Raw genomic sequence first — 13,591 nt, 5'->3', positions numbered from 1 at the left:
TCTCTTTATAGGGAAGTTAGTTTGAAATAGCCATGTAATGACCTGCACAGCTCTATTTCCCAATCAGCGACCCCTTATAAAACTGACAGGTTTCCACACACCCCCTCCCCCAATTAAAACAAGGGCTTGTTTAAGCATGTTGTCCCATCTTGATTTACACATATTGAAACTTGTTCTGGCTGAGAATATTTAATTTAACTCTTACACAGTTTCAAAAGCCAAAATACACAACAGACAAGACTGAAAGACTGGTATCAAGGCAAGTTAAAGGCTTTGCATGATAAAGTTTAATCTAGATCTGTTAAATGAAGAAAGGAAAAATAGCTTCTTACAATTGTAAGAAGCAAATGTATAAAACTTATAATACACATTACATACAGTTATAGAAATTTATATATACATAAAAATTATATGTGTGTGTGTGTGCCCATGTAAAAATATTTTAAAAACTAAAAATAGCTTCTCTATTTTTAATTTTGAACTCTTTATCTTGGTTCCAGATAAGCTGCAGGCATCCACGTTAACACTGATATGACAGCCTGCACGTAACTCTTAAATCAATATAGAATAGTGCTCCATATTCCTTGTTAAATGAATTTTCTGAATATGAAAGCAAAGAAGCAATTTGAAGATGAAATAATAACGGAACTTAGCATTTAGAGTTGAAGTCAGGCCATAGGACTGCGTTGTCACCACTTTTACTATACAACGCTGTCAGTAATAACACATTTTGTGTTTTTAAAATAATATATTTTAAAATAGTACATTTTAAAATATTAATTTTGTTTTTAATAATAATATTAAAATGTTACATCTGGAGTGACCAAAAATAAGTGTTTGTGTACCACTATTTCTCCTTTTTGGTACTGTAATAGGTTTTTCTAGCACCAAATTAATTCTGGTTTTCCACAATGCTAAAAAAAAAAAAATTTAAAAAGGAGAAAAAAAGGAGGAGGGGGGAGGGACGCAGGGGATGACAGGGGCTTTAGTGTCATTTGAAACAAAGCAGTGCTAACATCCTAATTTTTTTTTTTCCTTTGCTGACTTTCTCTCAGACTTCACAGGCTCTTCATGTTCTGTCATGCAAAAACCAGTACACATACAGGAGTGATCTGGGCACACACAGAACATCTGTGCTTTGTACTGCAGCACTGCATGTTTACTGAAGCATCACCTCATGTTTAAAGAGATACAACCTTATTGAAATCCAAGAGCTCCTGAAAGCAATTCTATAATTTGAATTGTGCAGTAGGTACACCTGCAACTAGCTGCATTTTTAGAAGCAACTCCCAGAAGAAACTTCCTACTAGAAGGTTTCTCAAAAAAGAAACCAGAAGATGGGACAAAGAAAATGCACAGAAAAATCAAACGCTAAAATACTTTCTGTACTACCAGGGACCTTTTGTAAGTTTCCTGCCTGGAACATTCAAGGATAGGCAACATTTGAGATACTTCTCTTTTTTGCTGCACCAAGACTAGGTTAGAAATTTTGTTTCCCTCACAAACTGAAATATCACTTCAGTTACACTCTCAGACACATCCCCCCATCTCATTCAGAGGTCTAGCATATTTTTCCTATGCTCATGAGGGCTTCAGTATGATGCCTTCCCACCAGTCACAACACTCTGTACTAAACTATCTGTAAAGTTTAAAGAAATTTGTACTGACGTGCTAGCAATCACCCATGCTCCAAACAAATTATATTTACTCAGTAAATGTCTAATGTATTTTCTAGTAGGTACTTTCCTTTAATTAAAGCTGACAAACTTAAAAGAGAACCCCTGCTTTGTGTAAGCACCTCTCTATTTACAGTCTTAAGCACTCGACTGCCTTTATACGATCAAGGGTCAGAACTGCTTCTTTCCCTACCATCAGAAATAGAAAACACAGAAGCAAAGAGGCAGTAGATGTACTTACAGTAAAATTAAGCAGAATGTGTTTTATCTACTACTTGCACTATGTTTTATGTCTGGTCCAAAAAGCTTCCCTACATATCAAAGAAAAATTGATTCAGTGTCTTTATCAAGTAGAAAACTGCCTTTTAAACATACCAGGTAGATTGAAGAGTAGAGAAAAATCAATCAGATGGTTTTTTATTCAAGCAGAGAGGAGCAAAGAAATTGATCAGTGCAATTTCTCGAAGACATGCCCTCTTAGCAACCAGAACAACCTTTGCAAAAGCAAACCCTAGTGTATTACACTCTTCCAGCAGTAAACTAAAATTATCACCATTGGATTATATACACAAGTCAAGAATCCTACACTTTCCATGTTTTCTTCTGAAGTCAAACAGACTTCTGCAAGTTATATAGAAGGAATAAGTATCAGAGGCTAGAATCCAAATTTGGTATGAAATTTACCCTAAATTCCTCTATCCAGTGTTTTGTTTATTGCTTCTTTTTCCTGTTGACTGCCTTCAGATGTTCCCAGTCAAAACAAGTATCAAGCATAATGGTATAAAAGTAATTTAGATTACTAGAATCTTGGCCTAATGTATTGATTAGTATTAATTTCTGGTGTGGTTCAAAACCGTAAGATTTAGGGGGTTTATGAAGTGTTTATATCATCATTCATCAGAAGGTGAATTCACAGGAACCTCACTTGTGATCTCAGAGTAGAAATTCCATTGTCCTGAAATTTGAGCCTCCCTACAGATGCTCAGAGAAACTATTTCATGATACCAGCAAGCAGAAAAGGTAGAAGCTTCCCTGAAATGTCTTATTAAATCACAGCCCGATGAGACAAAAGAGACAAATGACCATTGCAAATAACAAGGCATACAGTGTACGCACCAAGTTTATCGATTGTAGTGATTAAGTCAGATGGGACAAATGAATCCAAGTCTGCATCCAGAATTCCAAGGGGATCCAGCTGAGCCACATGATGGCCACGGATCTGAAAAAAGGAGGAAAGTGAGAGAAAAATGAAATCACACTAACAAAAGTCAGACAAAGGGAAAAAGTCACTGATATCTCTCCATAGTATGTATATCAGCCATGAAGTCAAATAAGCAAACACCACTAACGTCACGAGAGGGTCATATTTCCCAAGTTTTCCTATAATAACAGGAAATAAGCATTATATCTCTGGATATGTATCCTGCCTCTACTAAAAATTGCTGAATACACATTAGAACATAACCTTTATTTTGTCTGACATATAATTTAAACTGGAATTACACTGAAGTCTAAGTAAAGAAAACTACTAAAGATTGTACTCTAAATCTCTGGGTAAAATTAAGAAACTATGACTAGTCTACAGATCCTATCATTTGCTAATTTAGTCATTTTGTATTTTTGCCTGAATCCTCCTTTCCGCACCTGCAGAATACTAAAATACAGCATTGCTGACCTAAAGTTTATATTGGAAGTGAAGGGATCACTCTTCATGAGCTCTGTTCCACATCAGATAGCATCAGATAGCATTTATTTTCATTCATGAAATTTCAGGAATTTCATCTATGATAAAATTGACATTCAGGACACCAAAGAACACAAATTCAATGGGGAATTTAGCCAGCTTTCAGTTATCAATATGACTGGTGTTAATGCATGCCACAAGTTGCTATAAACTAGTGCCTTGTAACATATATACATATATCTATGTAACATATGTAACATATAACATGGCTACAGAAGAAATAACTAATTGATAGAGCCAATTCAATAGAGCCACAAATAAAAACCAATTTTTTTAATACAATGTCTCTTGTGTGTGATTCTCATATACTAAATTAGCTCATTAAAAGCTTTTTATAGATGAATATATGAATATTTTCTCCTTAATATTTTTATTTTTAAGGACAAATTCAGATCACTTGGGTAGAATTTCACTCACACTGCTAGTATTTAATTGCCTCTGAAAAAAAAAAAAAAACTACAATATTAATAATGAATTCCATCACACAGTAATACAGTGTGATTAAAGTGTGGTTCATCAAGAAGTGACTTGTAAAAACGCCATTCAAATGTTCTGTATTTGCAGGAGGGTTCATAACAAAATGCTTTCGACTCATAAGCAAACAGAAATACGGCATCTTTTTTAGAACCACCAGCTCTGTAAATTCAGCCTGGCCTCTGAGATTCTTTGCATCTCATGAATCACCAGTAATAAAACTCTGACAGGCCAAATGATGCCCATGGCAACATCTGTGCCACCTCATTGTTTACAGAGGCACAAAGTCTATCTGACTGGAACTAAGCAAACAATTCTGTCTCAAGCATCATCAACAGGAAAGAATTCACCTCCCTAAGCTACATCTGCTCTGCAGTATTAGTAGGAAGAGGAAGAGGATTAGCTAGAATGCCAAAACCCAGAAGAGCAAATCAGTAAAGTGCTGTGCCATATTACACTCCAGGAGCAGTCTGGTCTTTAACTAAAAGACAGTATTTTCCTCAATATAAAGTTATATTTTAATAACTTCCACTTCTTTCACTGAGTACAGAAAATAGTAACAACTGCAAAAATCAGAGATCAACCTTGTGAAAATGCATGCATGGAAAATTTTCATCAATTGCCATAAATTTGACTAAATGCAAGTACAGACTACCTGAAACTAGACATTAAAATCATATTTTCTAGACAGATGCAAAAAAAAATAATCTACATTATAAAAGAAGACTCAATAAATTTATTTATCTAGACAATAAATTAATTTATCTAGACTCATTTTTGTTAAGCACACACATTTCACTGGCAATCCTTCTTTCAGTGCGTCTGGTGCTCTGCATTAGAAAAAGCAATAGATTAACTGCCTTTTCAGAAGACCAGCTCAACAGACCACAAAGCAGTTTACCACAAAAACCATAAAATACTGACAGGTTTGAGAAATGAAAATTCTGTATCCTTCTCCATTTCATTTCATTATCAGGCAAAGGAAGGTCACAAATTGATTGTATCCTTTCAACACTGAATTTAGAGGGTATTAAATACCTTTTAAAAACAGACAGTTGCCTTAGGTAATTCTCCTTCATTGTTTGTAGCAGACACATGGGTGCCTGCCATTTATACAGACATTTCTGTTCCATCACTTGAGTCGGACAGCACACTCTTTTCAAATACAGGAAACAAAATGGCAATCCCTGAACTATTTTCAAGTAAATGGTGTCAAAGCAGCCTAACATTCTCCAATTTTCTCTAATTCTTCAACAAATTTTTACTGCAAGCAAAAGTGAATGGGCTGAAGTGGTTGTTTTCTACATAACTATTTCTAACCAAATTTCATATACTCTTTATATTCACAAACCTTTCTACTCTTTTAGAACATCTCTCCAACAGCTGGGTTAACATGGTTCATATCTGAATCAATGGTGGCAATGCGATGTGTACAGAAAAAAAAGTTTTTAAAAAAGTTCCTCTTCTTTTCCTCTGATGATAGCAAACAGGAGTTAAAATTCTTAGTGCAAGGCAGAACAGATCTGCTCAAGTCGAACCGTAGCAAACTTCTTGGGAAGTTACATGCTTATTAAAAAAAAAAAGAAAAGAAAACAATTTAAAAATAAAACTGGAATGTTTTGCTCAACACAGATCTACATGTTTAGTGGGGGGTTTTGTTTCACACTAGTTTTAAGCCTTTTATTGAAATTAAGATATTAAACACAAGTCTAAATAAAATGCTTCAACTTGTTTTACATTTAGAAAATATCTAACCAAAACCACTGTGCTATTTCCAAAATCCTTCTTTTTTTAGAGGAAAAAAGGAAATTAGACTTAATTTCTTAATTTAATAAAAGGGTTAAAAAAACCTGAGTGTGAAACAAAGTCAACTTTGATGAACAGCTTTCTAAAAGAAATTCATCAAAATTGACCCAAACTCAGTATCGTCAGCCTCCCAGAATTCAACTTCTGGTTAATTCATTATTTCTCCTCTCTCTTTTTTACCTATAATCCTGCTCAAATCAGGAATCTCAAAATTCACACTAGATGTATAAGAAGGCAAGCACATTTCCTCCTTTCTTAAAGAAAGGTAGTAACATTTCAAACCGTAATACAAACTTTCTCAGAGGTGAAGACAGACTTGGATCAGAAGCAAGACAATAGGTAAGAGTTAAGACCAGAAGACAAACAAGAACATAAAAAGGAAGAAAAAGGTTGTTTGGAAAGGAGAGGCCCTCCCACACCTACCCCAAAGTACACTTACTTGGTATGCTCTTATCAAAGACTGCACAGCAAGGTGATCTTCAACAAGCTTTTCAGCTTTACCCGGTGTCTGGGCCAGGCCATGGCTCTGAAGAAATGATGCCTTTCTTTCCAACTGATCTGGTAGATGGGGATCATATGCTTGGCCAGCATTAGCATTTCGGAAAAACAGATCCCAGGACTGGACATGTGAACAGAGACGGAAAGAAGGAGGAAAATTTATGACCCCAAACAAAAGTCTCAACCAAAAGCAGCTCCTTCAAGCTGCAAATGGTACCTCACTACATTACAGTATTAAGTACCACTAATAGCCAGCAAAAACAGAGCACTGATATGTCCACATCTCAGTAGCAACTGCGTATTTCATTTACACAGAGCCCTTTTTATCTCATTTCTTACACTGAGCTTGTTCAGTGGAAAACTCTCCAGCACATATGACTGCAAAGCATCTTTGTACATTATTCATTCACACAGCTCTTTTTAACTGTGATGTTTATTCAGGCAACCAGTAATGGGTATGATATTATGCTGCTGGTAAAGAGGTATCAAGCCTATAAAACTGAAAACCTTAATAAATGAAATTAATCCATTCCTTTAATGATACTTAAAGAATTTATGTTACTTCAAGACACTCACTGAATATGCTGAAACAGAATCAGTCCTTAAGGGCCTTCCTCGAAGAAGCTGTTTAAAAGCAATTACAGCTTTTCTGAGTGAGGCTTTTGGTCTAAGGTCCTTTCCTCACTAGCTTAGGTTACCTTACTATGAAAGAATTATGGACCTGGTTTCAGGTGCAAGTCATAACTTCAGAAGAGTACATATCTCAGAAACCGAATCACAACAAATGAAAGATCCTTTTATTTCCATCTGCATTTTTACACAAGCCACTTCCTCCACGTATGCCCAAATCTGGTTTTCCTGAACTGTTTCCATTCTCATGAGGTGGTCACTGTCCCAGGTTAGAATGGTATTAGATATATGGATGCCAACAGAATGGGATAAAACATCTGAGATGCTTATACCCATCAAAGAAGAAAGCCTGCACTAGCAGGGAACTAATCAATACTTGTGCTTAGCTTACAGTTTCCATAAAAGGTAATGAAAGATCATAAAACACTTTCCTCAATTTGGCTAACTTAGAAAAGAAAGGAAGCTATTTCAAAACTTCAAAATCTTTGTGACTGGAATAGAATTGTAAAAGCTAAATTTCATTTTGTACAGTGCATGTTATATACCCTGGCTGTGAGCTTGGCACTAACGCATTTCAAGGAACCACTGCCAGAAAAGACAAAAAGAAGCCCAAAGATTTGATTTTAAAAAGAACTTTACTTAATACTTTCATTACAGAATACACAAAATAATTAAAATAATGTAATACCAACACCACACGACAGAACAATATTTGTAAAATTCTGTTTTCATTAACAAAAAGTCTTCATATTGAAATTTCTACAAGCTTTAAGGTGTTCAGAAACACTATGAGAGGGCCAGCATACAAGAGCTAAACATCACCCAGCCTTCCAAGTCCAAGTTCTAAAGTGGGGGGACTCATTGAACCTGTAGGTGGGAACCTCATCATTAGCATGAAGCCACTGCCCGAGAAACACTGCTTTAATGCACCTCTCTTACTTCTTCATTAATACAAAGCTGCATTGATACAAATATGATAAACTTACTTAATGTATCACCCTGCTTTTACACAGACTTGATCTAAACATAGCCTAACTTTTATATGCCGTGACAAATTAAGGCAGACAGATCATGCTTGGTGGTCAGTTCCAGACACACCGATGAAGAATTCATTCCTCCTCCCTTCTCTCATTTACACCCATTTCCTATATTCTTCTTACCTTGACATCTCGCTAGCCACACTGAGATTAGAAGTCTGAATTTACACAACAACCTATACATGCTCTACAAGAGTCTATTAGTGTAACTGCATTTCCTCTGGTATTACAGAATCACAGAATCACAGAATTGTATAGGTTGGAAAAGACCTTTAAGACCATCGAGTCCAACCGTAAACCTAACACTACCAACACCACCACTACACCATGTCCCTAAACACTTTTAAAAAATGTCTTTTAAATACTTCCAGGGATGGCGACTCAACTGCTTCCCTGGGCAGCCTGTTCCAATGCCTGATAACCCTCTCAGTGAAGTAAAATTTCCTAATATCCAGTCTAAACCTCCCCTGGCGCAACTTGAGGCCACTTCCTCTCATCCTATCACTTGTTACCTGGGAGAAGAGACCGACTCCCACCTCTCTACAACCTCCTTTTAGGTAGTTGTAGAGAGCAATAAGGTCTCCCCTCAGCCTCCTTTTCTCCAGGCTAAACAACCCCAGTTCCTTCAGCCGCTCCTCATAAGGCTTATGCTCTAGACCCTTCACCAGCTTCGTTGCCCTTCTCTGGACACGCTCCAGCACCTCAATGTCTCTCTTGTAGTGAGGGGCCCAAAACTGAACACAGTATTCAAGGTGTAGCCTCACCAGGGCCGAGTACAGGGGCATGATCACTTCCCTAGTCCTACTGGCCACGCTATTTTTGATACAAGCCAGGGTGCCATTGGCTTTCTTGGCCACCTGGGCACACTGCTGGCTCATATTCAGCCGGCTGTCAACTAACACTCCCAGGTCCTTCTGCTGCCAGGCAGCTTTCCAGACACTCTTCCCCAAGCCTGTAGCATTGCATGGGGTTGCTGTGGCCCAAGTGCAGGACCTTGCACTTAGCCTTGTTGAACCTCATAAAATTGGCCCCAGCCCATCTGGGGTCCAGGTCCAGGTCCCTCTGTAGAGCCTTCCTACCCTCAATGAGATCAACACTCCCGCATAACTTGGTGTCATCTGCAAACTTACTGAGGGTGCACTTAATCCCCTCGTCCAGATTATTGATAAAGATATTAAACAGAACTGGCCCCAACACAGAGCCCTGGGGAACACCGCTTGTGACCGGCCACCAACTGGAGTAAACTCCATTCACCACCACTCTTTGGGCCCGGCCATCCAGCCAGTTCTTTACCCAGCAAAGAGTACACCCATCCAAGCCATGAGCAGCCAGTTTCTCCAGGAGAATGCTGTGCGAAACCGTGTCAAAGGCTTTACTGAAGTCTAGATAAACAACATCCACAGCCTTTCCCTCATCCACTAGGTGGGTTGCCTTGTCATAGAAGGAGATCAGGTTGGTCAAGCAGGACCTGCCTTTCCTGAACCCATGCTGGCTGGGCTTGATCCCTTGGTTATCCTCTACATGCCATGCGGTGGCACTCAGGACGATCTGCTCCATCAGCTTCCCCAGTACCAAGGTCAGGCTGACAGGCCTGTAGTTCCCCGGATCCTCCTTCCAGCCCTTCTTGTAGCTGGGTGTCACATTTGCTAAACTCCAGTCAACTGGGACCTCCCCAGTTAGCCAGGACTGCTGGTAAATGATGGAAAGGGGCTTGGTGAGCACTTCTGCCAGTTCCTTCAGTACTCTCAGGTGGATCTCATCAGGCCCCATAGACTTGTGAGTGTCTAAGTGGTGCAGCAGGTCACTAACCTTTTCCCCCTGGATTATGGGGGCTCCATTCTGGTCCCCGTCCCTATCTTCCGACTCAGGGGGCTCGGTACCCAGAGAACTATTGGCCCTGCTATTAAAGACTAAGGCAAAGGCGGCATTAAGTACCTCAGCCTTTTCCTCATCCTTTGTCACTGTGTACCCTCCCCCATCTACTAGAGGCTGGAGATTCTCCTTAGCTCTCCTTTTGCTGCTAATGTATTTGAAAAAGTATTTTTTGTTGTCTTTTACGGCAGCAGACAGATTGAGCTCTAGCTTGGCTTTGGCCCTTCTAATTTTCTCCCTGCACAGCCTTGCTACACCTTTGTAGTCCTCCCGAGTTGCCTGCCCCTTCTTCCAGAGGTCACAGACTCTCCTCTTTTTCCTGAGTTCTAGCCAAAGCTCTCTAGTCAGCCAGGCCGGTCTTCTTCCCCGCTGGCTTGTCTTTCGGAACCTAGGGACAGCCTGGTCTTGTGCCTTTAGGACTTCCTCCTTAAAGAGTGTCCAGCCTTCCTGGACTCCTTTGCCCATTAGGGCTGCCTCCCAGGGGACTCTCTCGACCAGTCTCCTAAACAGGCCAAAGTCTGCCCTCCGGAAGTCTAAGGTGTCAGTTCTGCTGACCCTCCTCGCCGCTTCTCCACATATCAAAAACTCTATCATTTCGTGATCACTGTGCCCAAGATGGTCTCCAACCATCACATGGCTCACAAGTCCTTCTCTGTTCGTGAACAAGAGGTCCAGCGGGGCACCTTCCCTAGCTGGCTCACTCACCAGCTGTGTCAGGAAGTTATCTGCCACACACTCCAGGAACCTCCTAGACTGTTTCCTCTCTGCTGTGTTGTATCTCCAGCAGACATCCGGTAGGTTGAAGTCCCCCACAAGAACAAGGGCTAGCGATCGTGAGGCTTCTCCCAGCTGCTTATAGAATAGTTTGTTTGTCTCCTCATCCTGGTTGGGTGGTCTGTAACAGACTCCCACGACAACATCTGCCTTGTTGGCCTTCCCCCTGATTCTTACCCATAGATACTCCACCCTATCATCACCATCATTAAGCTCTAGACAATCAAGACATTCCCTAACATACAGGGCTACCCCACCGCCTCTCCCTCCTGAAGTGTTTATAGCGATCCATTGCAGCACTCCAGTGGTGCGAGTCATCCCACCACGTTTCTGTGATGGCAACCATATCATAGTTTTCCTGATGTACAATGGCTTCCAGCTCCTCCTGCTTGTTGCCCATGCTGCATGCATTGGTGTAGAGGCACTTCAGCTGGGCTGTCGTCCGAGTCTCCTTCATAGAAGAACACCCCTTGTGCACTATGAGGTGTTTCACTGGCGTTTCCCTCTTGGCTCCTATTGCCGCAGTATCCCCTAGCTTAACTCTGTACAACTTCAACTGTGCCCCAGTGTACCCCGCACATCTCAGAGACACAAGCTGAGTGCCCTCGCTAGCACCCGCTCCCTCTAACCGTGGCACGTCATCCCTCAGCTTCCCTCGGGCAAGCCTGATATTATCCCCCTCCCCTTTCGAGTCTAGTTTAAAGCTCTGTCAATGAGCCCTGCAAGCTCCTAAGCAAAGATTCTCTTTCCCCTTTGAGAAAGATGAATCCCATCAGACGCCAGCAAGCCTGGTGCTGTGTAGGCCATCCCGTTATCAAAAAAACCAAAACCGTGGCGATGACACCAGCCATGGAGCCATGTGTTAATAGATTGGGTAGCTCTGTTCCATCTAGTGTCACTACCCACAACTGGAAGGAGAGAGGAGAAAATAACCTGTGCTCCGGAGTCCCTTACTAGCTGTCCCAAGGCCCTGAAGTCTCTTTTGATTGCCCTAGGACTTCGTGTTGCAGCTTCATCACCCCCCACATGGAAAAGCAGTAGAGGGCAATAGTCCGAGGGCCGTACCAGGCTAGGGAGTATCCTAGTGATATCCTTCACCTGGGCCCCAGGGAGGCAGCAGACTTCCCTAAGAGGAGGGTCCATCCGGCATATCGGATCTTTGGTTCCCCTTAGAAGGGAGTCACCCACAACTATAACCCGTCTTCTCTTCCTTGTGGAGGTGGTGTTGATACGAGAGGTACGCTTTTCTGACCTAGGTGACAACTCTGGTGTAGATGGACTGTCATCCCCATCCTCCATTGACTGGCCTTCCACCTCCAGGGCCTCATACCTGTTGTACAGAGGCACCTGGGAAGGCGAGGTGGGCAAGAAGGGTGTTCGCCTGTCGCCACGAGCGTGGACTTGCCTCCATTCACTCTTTTCCTTTGAGCTGCTGCCTTCAGCCTGGTGGGGGGGGATACAGGATCCCCTTGATCATGGGTTCTTACTGGTGGCTGCTGCTGCTCCTGTTCCTTTCTCAGGGGAGGCAGAGCATGGCACCACCAGTCTATCTCTTTCTCAGCCTCTAGATGTATTCTCTCTATACATCTTCTTACTCTGTATTAAGAACAGTATTGCTATTCCATGCCTATACAGCACCTAGTCTGAGGGTCTGCAGATCCCAGACAGTAAAAAAAAGATACAATCCCTTCGTGTTACAAGTAAGGCAACTTAGACTGAAGGAGTTATTTTGGTTATTAACAGTTATTAACTTTCATTAAATTAGGAAATTCCAAACACACATTTGGATCCATGACAAATCTGACCTTTATTAAAACTTTGAATGAATACCAAATAATATGCTTTGCTTATATTAAGGTTCCTTCCTCACTTTTTCCAACACCATGATACACATACAATGACGATAATATTTATTTCTTGAGTCAAAAGCTTTTCATTTAGATGTAAAAGTTATCACAGCACAGTCCCACAAACAATTGAGTATGTTTTTAGACAAGTGCTCTGCTGAGACACTTGCTAACAAAATCCAAACAGACTTGCCCAACAAGCTACATGTTTAAGGAGAATAAGCATAGGACCCTTTCTTCATGCAAACTCACAAATATAAATAAATACCTTAAAAATGTTTACATCTGAAGATGCAGCCAGCTGGGACAGAAGGAACCCACACTATTTTTTCCTATTGCATTTTTGAACTTATTGATTTGTTGGACAGGCTTGACATTTAATCAGAGGGCAGGGAAAATACATCATTTGGCTACAGAAAATTAGTTTTTTCTAGATACACATCCATCAAAGCCTTTACAAATTTCTACAGTGTCTTTCAAGATTGATACCAGATTATAGTCTTCAAGTCCTGTGTATCAATGTCAGTCTTTGGCAACAGCATTTGCCATGTGACTGAACAGACAGAAGACCAGCTTGGTCTCACAGGAAACCTGCAGGTTCTCAACTAAATTAGTAAAGTTCTTTAAGAAAGTGATAGGGGAGACTTATAATAGAAAAATACATCTGTAAAAAATAAATTGCTATAGTGATACATGATACATTCCTTTTTTTTTTACTCCTGTCAGCAAATCTATATTGTAGTTAACCATTAATTTCTCAAGTAATACAATACAATTCAAGTGATTCAGTGGCAATATTCTACTCTCATATAATAAACAGTGTTGCACTTAGAATAATAAGTAACATATTAGTTACCTTGATGGTTTGTTTTTTCCTAGTGACATCACAATATTTATCAACTGCAGTGAGGACAGTAAAGCTTTAGAAGAAACACACTGAGCATCACTACACCATTTAAAAGAAAAAAAAAGAAAAAAAGATGAAGTCAAAACAAAACAAAAATCCCACACTTTTTCCAAGTACATAAAACAAGGAAGTGATTACACACTCACGGTAGAGCAGCTGCATACAGGATAACATGGCAGGCATTATGTACTCAATATCCAACCATGCAGTTTTGTAATTAATCTTGTGATAGTAATAACTGAGCCTTGTCAAGCTTCTCCCTTATGATCTATGGCCCTGACACCACACTTCAAGGAGAAATAATGATGCCTTTTTCAAAACCCACG

The 13,591-nt window shown here is 40.3% G+C and overlaps 1 protein-coding gene across 1 annotated transcript in view; it reads right to left on the bottom strand.

Annotated features, from left to right (window-relative positions):
* Window positions 1-13,591, bottom strand: part of OGDHL (oxoglutarate dehydrogenase L) — a 53,801-nt gene that overhangs the window by 36,998 nt on the left and 3,212 nt on the right. Inside the window, exons 2-3 of the mRNA XM_072870224.1 lie at window positions 6,140-6,319; window positions 2,793-2,895 (exon numbers count right to left, since the gene is read on the bottom strand). Of these exons, the coding sequence (XP_072726325.1) occupies window positions 2,793-2,895; window positions 6,140-6,319 (283 nt within the window). The remainder of the gene's footprint in view (window positions 1-2,792; window positions 2,896-6,139; window positions 6,320-13,591) is intronic.

The sequence above is a fragment of the Ciconia boyciana genome, chromosome 8, assembly GCF_034638445.1.
Source record: "Ciconia boyciana chromosome 8, ASM3463844v1, whole genome shotgun sequence".
In the NCBI taxonomy this organism is placed as follows: domain Eukaryota; kingdom Metazoa; phylum Chordata; class Aves; order Ciconiiformes; family Ciconiidae; genus Ciconia; species Ciconia boyciana.
The sequence above is the reverse complement of the archived record's forward strand: the minus strand, read 5'-3'. Positions and strand labels throughout refer to the sequence as shown.